Source organism: Seriola aureovittata, chromosome 2 (assembly GCF_021018895.1).
Source record: "Seriola aureovittata isolate HTS-2021-v1 ecotype China chromosome 2, ASM2101889v1, whole genome shotgun sequence".
Taxonomy (NCBI): Eukaryota; Metazoa; Chordata; class Actinopteri; order Carangiformes; family Carangidae; genus Seriola; species Seriola aureovittata.
Window position 1 is genome coordinate 5,266,311 of NC_079365.1, and position 14,549 is coordinate 5,280,859.

A 14,549-nucleotide genomic window follows, 5' to 3' on the forward strand; every position below is an offset into this window, starting at 1 on the left:
CTGCTAAAATCCTGATTTTATAACCATGACGTTGTCTGACAAAATCACCAAACACATAAATTAAAGGCAACGTCTGTGCTGTGATTTTGGCTATATTTACTTGTAAACCGATCGCTGTGACAGAATATCTTTCTTATTTTGTCTCTCACACAGAACACAGCCTCAGTCTGGGATCCACAATGCTGCATCTCCTCATAAAGGGATCTGGGCTCCTTTTCAGTTGCTCCCGTCTGTCGTGTTAAAGTAACAGCATTACCTGTTAATACAAACTCACCACTTGCTCTAACTGTTTCAAGTTAAATCCCTCTAACTTTTCAGCGGACAGAAACCCCTTTATTTCTTGACAGGACTTTCATTGCTCTGCTGTCGTGCTACACTGAGCGCACTGTCTCGTTTGAGGTTGCTGGTGTTTCTCTTGTTTACATGCTATTCAGATCTGATAGTTTCCCAAACCTGGGCAGCTGGATGACTGTGAACCTAGTGTCCCATTAGTGTCCACGCTAACTAGCTTGTAGTTAGCAAGCTAGCCAACTCAGAGAACAAAGGTCTTCCGTTACCAGTTAGCTCACCAGCTACAGTAGTTGGCTAACTATACCTACTCATAGTCTCTATGTCAGCAAGCTTCTAGAATCAAATCTTTTTTTTTTTTTATTAAACGGGCTGTCTGCTGCATCTTTTGTGGAGCAGTTTGAATAAAAGCTAATAGTGCAACACAGCTAACAGGGTATTACAGCTTCTCTTGTATTGGACTCTCCTGCTCTCTGTTCCCTCATAGATCAGCATTGATGATTTGCTATTGGTCTATGGCACATATTTGCCTCTCAAAGTTGACCTCAACCTCATGAAAGATTTGCATGTATATCCTTTGTAAACATGAGTGAATCCACAAATTACAGACATTCCACTGAAATAAACGGATTTTGCAGCAAAACTTAAATGAGAAAGAAAAATATATCCAAAAGTCTCCAGGTTATGTTGGAGAGTAGGTGCTATATTCAAAACACACTCAAATCAGAGCAGTACCACCAGTTCACCACTGTGAAACTACAGGGCTACTGTTGTTTTGTCCTTTTATGTGTTACCCACCCATATGTTTCACACTGTACCAGATGGTTTGGTTATTTTCTTTTTCCTAACACTGCATAATACATACGAGCCACTGGTTTCACTCCATTGCCGTGGATGAAAATCAATAATCAGGCTTAAAACTTTCTTCAACTGTGTAAACCATTACAGTGATTATCAGGTCTGCATTAATCAGCGAGATACATTATTTTTTTATGAGATAAAGCCATGCAGACATTTAAAATCAATGTGCAATTAAACTGCATTTTCAAGCAAGAATAATGTAATATGGGCGGAGTGTGCTACATTTTCCTGGCTGACTTACTTATGGATTTTCATATTGTATAGAAATAATTGGAAGCTAAGAGATTTTTGGATCAGCAAATGGGAAGTTATGATGTATACAGGGATTTGTAATTGGTTAAAACTTGTCTAAGCAACATCTCCTTTTTATGTATTTGACAGTAGTGAAAGGTCGCGGTACCTCTGTGAAAAGGTTTTTTTGTGCCTTTTCATGCTCTACTGGGGGCAGGAATTCAGGAAGCAGCCCAGCCATCAATCTGAGTTGTGTTATTATTTCATTGCAAATCTATTAGGCCTGTCAGAAAATATGTAATGGTGGATGTTTCCACATAAATTGATGGAAACAAGATAACTAATGAGGAAAAGGTCAACTACAACACCGTGATATGAGAGAATGCTGTGAAGGATGTGAGGAAATACAAAAATCTCCAGGACATGTAAAAGTGAACGAGAAGTGATGATGATGACGATGACAGAATACAATTTATATTCATGAAATGTATTTTTCATGATTCTGAGGGGTATTTGACCTGGAGAGAAGACTTTCCTGTCCTCACAATTTACAGTTGTGTTTTTAGGTTTGTAGGGGTGACAGTGTCCTGGTGTGGCCATTACAAGGTCATATTTGAGAGCCAATTTCCCTGTCTGTGAATGGAGAGAATATTGCACAGTTTCATGTTGCATCCGGCTGCTTTGAGCAGGTATAATAAAACATAGCTACCTCGCCCCAAACCCTGAATATCTAACTATATATGAGAAAATAAAACATGAAAAAAGATGATGATACATATTCAGTGCTTGTAGAGCGCCACTGCATGCTTAAACCTGGAGAAAATCTTTTGTATGTTCAGTCATGTGAAGCCATATTTCATGACATTCCTTTGGCATAGAGGAGATGTATCTCAGTGTGGCATCGGTAGCCTGACAGCCAATAACAAGACCATAATGACTGTCAGTCCACCTAAGCCACCTTCCCTCATTCACAAGGACCTCATTGCATTTTAATCACATTCTGCATGTGGGTGGCACATTCAAGGAAAAAGCTCTGGACATCCCTATTCAGTACCATATGTTTGTAGACCTTCCCATAGTGGTGGGACCCTCGGCGTATGCACATGGCTCTGGTGGGTTTCCACCTGCCAGAGGGGGCTCTCAGAGGACACATTATGCATGGCAGACAGCTGTCCTGCCCGCTGTATGCAGCATGAGTTCGTCCATGCAGAAAGACGTGCTGGACAGAAGAAAGAGCATGCAAAAATGGGCAGGTATGGAGATAAAGGGAAAGAAGTTTCAAGGGAATATTGAAGTATGACAGTGTGTTAGTGTGTTGGCGGTAGGGAGAGCTCACATCTGCTGTGTAGCCTGAGACTACCCATCATGTGGTGTGTCAATGTTCAGTGGGTTGTTCATGTGGTTAGTCTTTGTGTGCCACTGTGCTGTATTTACTGTACTCTAAACATCTCTGAACTTCCATTAATTTCTGTACAATATAAAAATCAGGATCAATTAACAAAATCTAGCACAGTCTATTCACGTTACATTATTCTTGCCTAAAAATGCACCTTAATTGCACATCGATTTAAAAAGTCTGCATTGCTTTATCAGATAGAAATAATGTAACTGACTGATTAATGCAGACCAGATATTTACTGTAATGGATTGTACAACAAGAAACTTTTAAAAGCCTGATTATTGATTTTCATATATGGTAATGAAGTGAAACTAGTGGCTAAATAGTAGGAAAAAATATAAAATATATACAGCATACATTAATACAGTTCTCAGCAAAAGTAGTTAAAGGATCGATCTGGTGTTTCTTCACAAATCCCAATATAAGAGCAAAGCAACAATGAGTTTGTACCCAGAACTAGTGGTTCCTGCAGACGTCTTACAAACAGGTCACACATTTACAGTTTCATATTTCAAAAACGCTCCGTAATTACCTGAAGCAGTAGGCACTGTAGCTTTAAGTGAACTTCACTGAAACATGAGTAAATCATGCATTCATTAGGGACTATTTTCAGCCCTGGATTAATACACTTTTGATGCTCAATTACCAGCAGCTGGACAGTGTATGTGGGAATGATTCAAATCAAACTACAGTGTGTGTGTTCATGGTATTGAAGGCACATGTCATCCAGTGCAACAGTGTGGTTCACTGATGCATCTTTTATAGATCTGGAAAACAATTAAACTATATGGCACAGAAGAATAAGATATAGCAGGAATGACAAAATATAAAATTACAGACCGGCACCAAATGTACACTGGCTATACACCAATGACTTATTTGTAATATCAAGTTACAGTTCATAACCTTTCAACCACTACCAGTAAACAAAGCGTTGACCACTTTCAGAGAGTGAGCAATCACCAAGCATAACTAACTTTAGTAAGACATTTTGATTCAATATATTTTAGGCCAATCATTTCCTTTTCAGGTCAATTAAATGTAAATTACACAAAATATAAAACAAAGCTGCAGTTGGCTGATTAATGACGGCGCTTCGTGGTCAATGTATGTAAATACAAAATGAAACTGCAATTGGCTGATTAATGACAGGGCTCTTTGGTCAATGGATATCCTATCCTCCTCCTTCAAGACAATCACTTTGGCTTCAGCGTGACATGGAAGAAACAAATCTACGTTGCCAGATTATTTCCTGCTTCCAGCACATGAAAGGACCATTTGAGATGTAACAAAAGCAACATATCAGATCAAGAAAGAAAAACCAGTACTGGCAAAACACTTAGCTCTTTGCCTGCTGACTGATTGCTTTTCATTGTTGCCAGTTTGAATACTGATGCCCTGACCAGCAGCTTGGCTGAACGTGTATTTGTGGGTGTGTTTGTGTGTATGTGTGTGTGCTTAGTGCCAACTGCCTGGCTAGGATGTGCGGGGAAGCCTGCTGAATCTTGATCTGGCATCTGCTGTTTCATATTTTATTCTGAATGAGAGGATTGTTAAATGTACTTGGAGCTAAATATATTGTTGTGTGTTGATATACAGTCTGTTCAGACAGGTACAGGTAAAGGTTTTATAGTGATTTGGTTGGGTGTTCTCCATGCCAGATTCTCATTGGTCCAAAATATAGAAACACATATGTATTTTAAACATATTTCAAAGCCAGTGTAAATAGAAGACACATTACACACTGTGTTTAGTGCATCTGCTTAATGCAGGAAGATCCACACAACAACCTAATGACAAGTGATAGCTTCTGTTACAGCTGAGGGATGTAACTCACGGAAATGGACTTCTAATTGACATCTTGTATTGGCTCTGTATATTAGTGAGGAGACAAGTGTCTTGTGGGGGCTTTTCATGTGCGTGAAGAAGCCTGACATGTTGGAATTATTTCCCCGTTGGTCTTAAAAACCAAACCTTAATTTGATTACTTCAGCGCAAATTGGCAGATATGAAAAGAGTCAGCGAAGCAACTGTTCACAGTATAGAGGACAATCGAAAACAGGCATGTCAGCTGAACTATTTGCAAATAAATCTGAAACTGCAGATTGCCACAGAGCTTGCCAAGCTTTCACCAGATAAAACCCCAAAAGGATACAAGTTCCAAACAATTACAACCGATTCCAGGCAAGCATCATTTTTTACCACAGCAGGCCAATGCATGAATCAGTGAAATCTTTTAGGGTGGCTCTCAGTTGGGGGAAAGTAATCCAAGCAGCTGTTGGCACGTAGCAGTTCCGGTAAGAGAAGAGAAGGAGCTATGAAAGGACACATCTGCTGCAATTAGTCAGAAAATATGAAGAAATTTGCAGGAAAACCAAGTTTTAACTCAGAAATTTAGCTTCATACGAGCCAGCTGGCACATCCAAGTCATGCCACACGTTTCTATCTTATCTGTGGATTGTGTGGCAACTCTGGAAAAAACACCAGGTCTTACACAACACTACCTTTGCAACACTTTAAAAGAAGACTTTGACATTTTGGAAAATACACTTATTCGCTTTCTTGCCAAGAGTTTGATCAAAGCTTGTGCCTGTATGCTAAATATAAAGCTAAGCCAGGAGACGTTAGCTTAGCTTAGCATTGCATAAAGACTGGAAGCAAGAGGAAACAGCTAGCAGGACTACCTGGAACTCAATGTGACAAAAGTCACATGATGAAGTCAGAGAGAACACACCAAATGACAAAGACACTGCTGGTGGGTTTGCAGCATCGCGGTCTTTGGTTGCTGGAGGCAATGGCCACTTTTTAGTTTTACTTGAATAAAATTTTACAGACGAGCCCTGATCGCAGGTGAGGGCAGTGTGTATGAATATTAGTCAGCAAAAATGTGGCTTAAATTTCCCAAAGAGCTTGGTTGAAGTCTGACTTAGTGTTTTCTCCCCCGTCTTCTGCCGCCTGATCTGACAGTGCTGTTGTGAGAGGTGGAGGTTAACAGTCCACTCTACAGCTCAAGATTGGATTTAAATGCTTCTTGTAACTATACCCTGCCCACTTATTCCATTTCATTCCGAAATATGTCACATTACAGAACATAAAGGCTTTAAACTAGTCCAGTCTTTATGTCATGCTGAACCAAGTTAATCCTGGTTTTAGCTTTATATTTAATATAGATATGAGATTGGTATTTATCTTCTCATCTAGCTAGCCAATTAGGATATTATGTGTACCTTGTTATACTTTATATAATTCATCTAGGACATTGTTTCCCTTCAACAAACAATGATGAATAAAATGAGCTACACAAGACTTTAATTCAACATTGAAATGAAGCAGAAAAATAAGGCTTAAATCAAAGCCGACTCAGCTGTGGGCTCCTGACAAAGGTGTGATCACAAGAGTGATCACACCTAAGCAATGCAAAACTCACTTGGAAATCTATCAGTCCCCCATAGCGACAGATGTAAGGTGTTGATTATCATGTCAGAGGTGCCACTGAAACAGCTGGATCTTAAACACCACAGGCCCAACCAAACACTAAGAGTTTCCAACTGAAAATTCCCCTCTGAAAACATTTCAAACGCTACGATCTCATTCACATTGTGTTTCTCAGTCAGCCGGCTCCTAATTTCCAGTTTAACACAGACATCTGTTTGCCTACCAACTGGGTTGAAAAGTCTTAAAAAATTAGGGTGTACTGTGTGTTTTACCTCCAGAATGTGGTGGAGGGCCGCACAGCAGAACCACTCCTTGACCTTCACGGACGGATACAGAGCCTCTTCTGTGAGTCTTGAAGTTTTCCAAGTCTGAAAAATAAAAAAGGGCAGTAAATAAAACAAGTCCGAGGCTGATACATCTGATCCTTGAACACATCAAAGTGCTGTCATGAACAAATTACTGTTTTTTTTTTTTCCATGTTTTTCTTTCTTCCTTGTTATTTTTTTGTGTGTCTTATTTCTATTCAAGGTCACAGCTTGTGGAGCTTAAGCAGCACGCAGCAAGTGGGAAACATTCACAACAGGTTGCCAGTTTATTATAGAGCTCACACTCACACCTCTACACTCACACTGCACCAGAAAGTTCCTGGCTTATAGTTCTTTGGACTGTGGGCGGAAACTGAGGCTTAACCCTGACAAATACAGTGCTTGTAAACTCAGAGGGCCAAGGTTCAAACCCACATTGTGTGTGAGACAGCGGCGCAAACCACTGAACCACTGCACCGCCCTCACAAACAAATCATACACAAATACAACAACATCATTACGTGCTCTGTTTCTTTACTAGTTTCAGGAACGTTGTCAAGAGTGAAAAAAATGAACATCCTGCAGCAACAAACTTAACATTTTTGTGTGGTAAACAGCCTTAGGCTTTACCTCAGGCCAAATCACCCCCTCTGTGCATCTGTGTATATTGTGGATATTGTGATGGTGCCACTAGTATCAAAAGGAAGTGAATTAAAGGGCCCCAGTGGGACTTTTGCTAGAAGAAGACAGCAGTAACTGGTTAACAAGTTTTGAAAGACTTGATGGAAAGACGCCCTGTGATGTAAAGTGAATTAACACAGAAAAGATGCCAAAAAAAAAAAGAAGAAAAATTCTGGGGCTGTGCCTAAGGAAACTGAAAGAAATATGCTGGTAAAGGTTAACAACACAAACACAGCACCCAAAGACTCAGCAAACAAGATAGCCAAGACATCCAAGATAACATCATATGTTGTATTTACATGCATTCATCTTTTTTTATTTTGTCATTAGTAGTTAAAACTATGCAGATATTAAGTTGGTAGTGGAAGGCTGGATGCTTTATTCTGATAAATAAATATTATATAATATAAAATAAATATGAATGTATCCGTACACGCCTCAGGGATCTCTCAGCACTCTTTCAGACTGGGAGTTTTAAGTTTTAATATGAGGTTTGTTTATGGCTGAATGACCAGAAGAGCTTACAGTCCATATGTACCACTGTCGCTTCATCTTTAATGTTGACTCTATACTGTATGTAAAGCTTTTTTTGTTTTGTGTAAAAAAACATAACCATTCATTGGTGTTTAATTCTTTTTGAGCATTTAAAAAAGGATTTCAAAATAAAAAGCGCTGTGTCTATGTAGTTATTCCCATTATACACAGTATAAGTTAAAGATATCTGAGCACTAAGAGCGCTGCCCCACCCCTCACACACAAGGTCAGTGAGAGAGATGCAGATGAACTTCTGCGAAGGGAAAAGCAAAAACGCATCATAGACGAATGTCTCCATCAGAAATGGAGTTGGTGACTGTGAAGGGGACTTTTATGTTGCAACAACAAATCCAAATTCTTTTTTCCTAAATCCTTCAGTACCGAGGGCAGAACCGATAACGTTGGATGGTTTTTGTAAGGAGGCTGAAATTTGTTGTGAAACTGAAGGCCGCACAATAATCGTTTTCTCTCGATTATCTTGTGTTTATAATCGTTGGAGGCCAAAATTGTAATCGAAAATAAAATTTGATTAATTGCACAGCCCTAGGATGAGCTATGCTTATGACATACCTGCTGTGTGTTTAAAATAAATTAAATAACTTAACAATATAGCTACATAATAAACACATAAAAAGATATATTAAAATTTTTAGATTTAAATTCCATCATGTCAATTAATATTATAATTAGATAAACATGTTAAACTTGTTAATTTAACAACAATTAATTCCACAGTCAAACATCAGCAGCTGCACACACCACTTGAATCGGGTTTGTGGTAATAGATGGGTTGAATTTGTATGTATGTGTGTGGATTGTGTGTCTAGCTTGTGTTTCATACACAATCTGGCAACTTGGGTAATGTCAGACAAACATAAAATGTAAGGATGCACGTATGACGATTATTTATAACAAAGGTTTTGGGCCGTGCAGGGCTTTTAAGATGGGAGTAAAGACAACTTGTTGGGAACATCTCTAGGAAATCTTGACACCATATTTGTGTTTCTTAAATATCCACAGGAGATCGAATGAAATTCAATTCCTGTTGACTTTTAGATGTTAGTCAAGTTTTCATCCAAATGTGGTGCAATCTCTAACCAAACTTTCAGGAAATCAGTAAAAGAAAATACAAATTGATGTGTGTTTCCATTCATTACTGTTATGTAAATATTAGGAGTTGGCTCATTGAGATAAACAGCTGATGATGCTAACTCTTCAGTCAGGTGCTATTAAACCACTGCAGGAGAAAAGGATGCAATGAGACTAAAAGTGGCTGTCAAATTTAAACAGCGAAAAACAACATGAAATTATGACATGTATGTTTCTTACATCAATGTGAGGAGTGTTACAGTCTCATCACTTCACCTGTTTTTCATATCTTCAGTGGACGTGATATCTTCAGTAATGTTTAAATCACTGTGTGTCATAATTAATTCACCAAGTCTGCTTCCACTGCAATTTACCACATTTTATTTTTATCTCTACGCCAACTTTTCTACATAAAAGCATAAAAACCTTTTGTTGATATGTCCAATTTTCTTTCAAATTTCCAATGTTTCCACTCAGGAGCAAATTGAAAAAGGGCATAAAAACAGGTGGATAGAATCATGTATCAGGATCGCCTGCTCTGTGTTAAACACTGTCAGATCTAAGTGGTGCTTCTTCCCTTGTGTTATTTGTGCTTTGTTTGTGTTCTTTAATTTTTTTTGTCCTGCTTTTAAAAGTGATATTCAGCGAGGCATGTTGCATGTAGCAGAGGACATCCACTATAAACCTGCTAAATAATTGCATACTCGAATCAGGGCTATTACTGTACCCTGTGTCCTGCAGTAGGAAAAAAAGAGTTGAAATCAATAGTGACATACACCCACTAATATGAGCCGAAGAGCAATCTGTAGCCCCGCTGCTAAGCAGAGAGGGTTTCTGCGGCGGGTCACACATGAGGGATTTTAATAGCTCCAGTGGTAATCAGGTTACCTTTCATTCATCACGCCCACCACCACTGAAGATTACAAAGCTATTCGTGGCATGGTTTTGACACCAAAAGTACTGTTAAACTGAACTAATTTCTGTATGACAGTTGATGGAAACAATAGCAGGTCATAACCACTTCCAATGATTCACTGTACTAATGGTGTATATCCTGGTGGAGCTCTGTAAATGTAATTCATACATCACATGGAGGCTCCATATCTGCTCTGATAACTGGGTTGGAGGGTGGAGGGGATACATGTCTTCCTGTTGGGAATACTTACATCTGAAAACAGCTGATAAACAATTTTACAAAATGATGTACAGATATTTTAAAGAAATAGCAGGAAAATTTGAATCAGCTGCTACAAATTGCAGCTACATAGCAATATTTTTAAATTAAATAGCTTCAAATCGTACAAAATCAATTCCTTATACTTATCTCATTCCATTTCCAGAAATACTTTTTTATGTTTGATTATTCTGCTTATTTTATTTTTCCTGGGTTTGTATTTAATTTGTAAATTTATGATGCCTCCATGCTTCTGAGGTCAAAGTGCAATTATAAATGTGTATCAAACAAAATAACAGGCAATAGTGAATTAATGTGATGACAGGTGATATAAGGTCTTAAATTTATCCATACATAGTCTCCAAATTGGATTAATTAACCTTAATTAACCTTGCTCTGTAATTTGCAGCATATTCTCGAGTCGGTGCGAGCAGTGGCGCGGACATGAGTGCTCTCTTTGCAGACCTGCTCGTTGCAAAACTGCAACCAATCCACTTTCGAATGAGATTACTGATTAGTTCAGCTCCAAGTGATCTAAATGTAAAATTATTGGGCTCACTGATTTATGAAGAGGACTATAAGGTCAGTTAATATATGTCATATTGGCTGCAGGACAAGTCAATTAAGAAGCAGCCTTTAATTACCTCTAAATCTCTTTTTTGACCCACAAGCACAGTTCAGCTAATAGCTATTTAAGACTCTTAAGCCCAATTAAGAAAGCAATTCCTGATATTTTTCTAAAGATGAGTGCCAGATTTGGGTCAGCTGGATGAGACTACCTCAAGGATATAAAAAAAATCTGCTAGAGGAGAGATTTATACATGTCACTTTGAAAACACATAATGCACTATTACCTGGAATTCATTCATCTTAAAAGCTTTTGATAGAGTGCTGCGTTTTAATTTTCAACCCTGTTTCCATTCATTGGTCATACAGTTGGACTACCTATAATGAGACATATACTTTGCAGTCTTCTTGGTATCACTAGATATATTGTGAGGTTAGTAGATATCAAATAAAAAAACTGCAGCAAGACTTTTGTGTTCCTCTCTGTTCCATCTGGGCGTCTCAGCCTGGTACCCAAGCAGAGGAAAAGCATCATGGACAGCCCAAATGCCTTCCTGGCGTACACACGCTATGGATTACTTCACATTTAAAAGCAAGTTGTCACAACACACTTGTATGAGTCCACTGCTGAGAAAGTGTAGCAAAGCGAGGCAGAGGTTCATGTTGGGTTCCCTCTGCTCTGGCTGGATGGCAGCACAACCGGCCGTGTCAATGGAGTCTGAGTCCCCAGGAGCTGCTGGTAACTGGGAGCTTTTGTGTTGAAGTTACCCACCTGCTGCAGCAGGAGCTGAGTCACTGTGCTGCATTAGGTTTTATCAAGACCTGTTTGTGTTTGTGTGGAAGGAGCACAGGTGTGTGACAGTGGAGGTCTTCAACCTTTAAGAGATACTGAAAGAGGGCATGAGAGAGACACTGTTGCCTGAGAAAGCAGTTTGGTGTAGTGGCAGACTCTGAGTAACACTAAGACAGGACTTTTCGGAAGTTTTCAGAGTTTATCTGTCATGCCCCCCCCCCCCCACTTCTAAAAACTAGTTTAGCTTCAATCAGCCTTTAACAATTGTGGGGAGCTGATGGGAAGAGGTTGAGCCTAGGTAAATGTTATTTGTCTCAAACGACATTATGATGCAAGCTATTGGACATAAAAGACACAATGATTTTCTGTTACACTGCCAGTGAACTTCACAGCAAGACTGGCCTCATCATATTTTCTTCACTTCAGCTTTGACTGATGTGTTAGCTTGATAAGCATCGCTTGCTTTTCTTTTCTGACCTGTCAGAAATCTGTCCACTGTTTTTTGTATTTCATTTTTCTGTCTGAAACCTGTATCTTGACAGAGCTGAACATGTGAAAGCACTCTTCTTGGTCTATTGTTCCTGCGTGAAGCAGATTTATTCAGCTTTCCACTCCACAGTGTTTTTTGCCCCAGTCATGCCCGCTCTATACCCCGCAGGAGGGTTCTGCTCCACAGTTTGAGCACCACTGAAGGTTCCTAACCTGCGAGATTTGAAATACTGTGCATTCAGCAAGTATTCAGACCCTTTTTCAAATTTAGTTATGTTGCAGCAATAGAAAAAAATCTTCTTTCTCCCGCTTCTCTTGATTTTTTGGAGCTGTTTCTGCATCTTGATTGGAGTCCACCTGTGGTAAATTCAGCTGATTGGACATGATTAGGAGAGACACACACCTGTCTATATAAGGTCTCACAGCTGACAATGTATATCAGAGCAAAAACCAAGACATGAGGAGGAAGGAGCTGCCTGCAGAGCTCAGAGACCGGATTGTCTCAAGGCACAGATCTGGGGGAGGTTACAAAAAATTTACTGTTGCATTGAAGGTTCCCAAGAGCCCAGTGGCCTGCAACAACCAGGACTCTTCCTTGAGCTAGCCACCCAGACAGACTGAGTAATCAGGGGAGAAGGGCCTTGTTTTGCCTACTGTTTAGCTGTCTGGTCAACAACTTGACTGTTTTGCTTCACTCTCACAGCTCTGATAGTGTCGTTTCAGATGCAGCAGGCAACTGTTTTCAGTGAAAAGGCCATTGTACCCCTACCTGCTCAGAACCAAATGGCAGACACAGGCATGGCATGGCAGACTAGCTGGGGAAGAGCCAGATTTCCCTCAGGAGTTAGTAGAGACCAAAAACATAGCTGAAAGAGAGTCATTACATTCATAAGGTGACCAGAAACACAACTCCACTTGAATGATTATGTTGCTCCATAAATGTTGGATGAGAAAATAAGCAGTTTTTTGTGTTTACAACATAAAGCTCTGTAAAGCCGAAGGAAGCTGCAGATAATTCTGGCCTGTTTAATTTAATCTTTTTAGGTTCATCATTGTGAGCGATCCCTTTCACATTGTGTTCACATTGTCATGAGAGACATCTTTAGGGTAAAATATCAATTATACCTACTTTAACTAAAGGATCAAAGTGTTTCTTCCACCACTGCCATTGACAACATTTGACATTCACATTTATTCACTATTGTTTTAGGTTGTTTTAGGGGATATGGGATTTTTCAACCTGAGGACGAATTAATTTAACTGCTTTAGAATAAACAATGTAGTTTTTGTTTTTGTTAGATTTTTGTTGTTTGTGTGAATCCCTTAGACCATTTGTCAAGGAAATACTATTGACATAACATATCACTGTATTACTGCATGCAGTTACTTCTATCTTTTCCTTTTGCCATTTTTCCATGTATAATGCTTAGTAATTTTAGCAAATTCTACTCTTGTCTTTTTTTCAAATGATCACATTTCAAGGAAAACTGGTTGAACCCAACATTCGCTATTTGATACAGTGACGTTTAGCAGACGTCGGGTTATTGGTCACCACCAGAATGTCGGTATTTTATATTTGAAGGTGGCGTTGGCATGAGATTTTGGGAAGACGTTGGATTTTGGTTACTTAGCAACACAACTTAAAACCAACAAAATATCAATGGCAGATATCGTCAGGTCTACACGTCAAATACGACTGAATTTTGGTCACCGAACGTCACAACCTACATTCAACTATATATCAAAGTCTATCAACGCTGGTGGCCAGCTGCGTGCCTGCAGGGTTATGTCGAGCATTTCAAGTATGAATTATTTATGCACCATCAAAGTGGGAAAAGAGGTGCAGCATTAAACTGCACATAACATGTAAATCCACTAATATGATTTATGCACTTGTTTGTCCCTGCTCCTTCCCGGAAAAAACAACGTGTTGTCTCCACACCAGCATAATTGAGCATCTGAGTGCGGGTCCATAGATGTGATGACAAATTCGCTGTCTATAGTCATTTTTACTCTGCAAATCACCGTCTCTCCAAATTATATTTTCTGGGATGTGGAAAAGTCGCTGAAGACAGAGCAAAGATGTCTGAAGATCTGAAAATTTAAGACGCTTTCTTGGAGGTTTATGACGTGTGTAGAATTCAATCTGGCCTCTGTGCTTAAATTAGGTGATTTATTTTTATAGCTTATCATATTTTATAAATTGCTACTTTTCAGTGGTTTCTTAAGGAAGGCATGCTGCCTGGCTATCTCTGAACTGTCACTCAAAGGTGATTAATGTTATAGCAAGGCTAATTGACTCCCCTGTTGTCAGTGGGTTTTATCTCTGGCTGGTGTTGCTCATCAGAGATCACTGATGAAAGCTTGTAAGCTGAAATATTTGCTCTTCTTTTTCTTCAACTTTTCTACACCTTTAGTTAGATGAATTAACTAGATGAATTAACTACACGTTTGTCCCTTCTCCACTCTCGAAGATTCAGTTTTTTCTTAATCAAACATGGCTTGAATTGATGGAAAAAATTTTTAGAGACTTGTTGAAACAATCTGGCCACTCCAAATGGCAACAGAAGCTTCTTTTTTCAGTAGCCCCACCACTTACTTTCATCTGAAGGCGCAATAGAAGGTTAGATAAAAGCGCCCAAGCCTCCCCAAAAAAAGCCTAGAACAAAGTGGACCAGAGCAAGAGACATCTAAGGTACTGAA

General features: G+C 39.2%; 1 protein-coding gene across 2 annotated transcripts in view; it reads right to left on the bottom strand.

The window, feature by feature from the left end:
• Window positions 1–14,549, bottom strand: part of cntn4 (contactin 4) — a 159,488-nt gene that overhangs the window by 71,705 nt on the left and 73,234 nt on the right. For both annotated transcript variants that reach the window (XM_056364374.1, XM_056364368.1), the window contains exon 5: window positions 6,487–6,582. In XM_056364374.1, coding sequence (XP_056220349.1) covers window positions 6,487–6,582 — 96 coding nt within the window. The remainder of the gene's footprint in view (window positions 1–6,486; window positions 6,583–14,549) is intronic.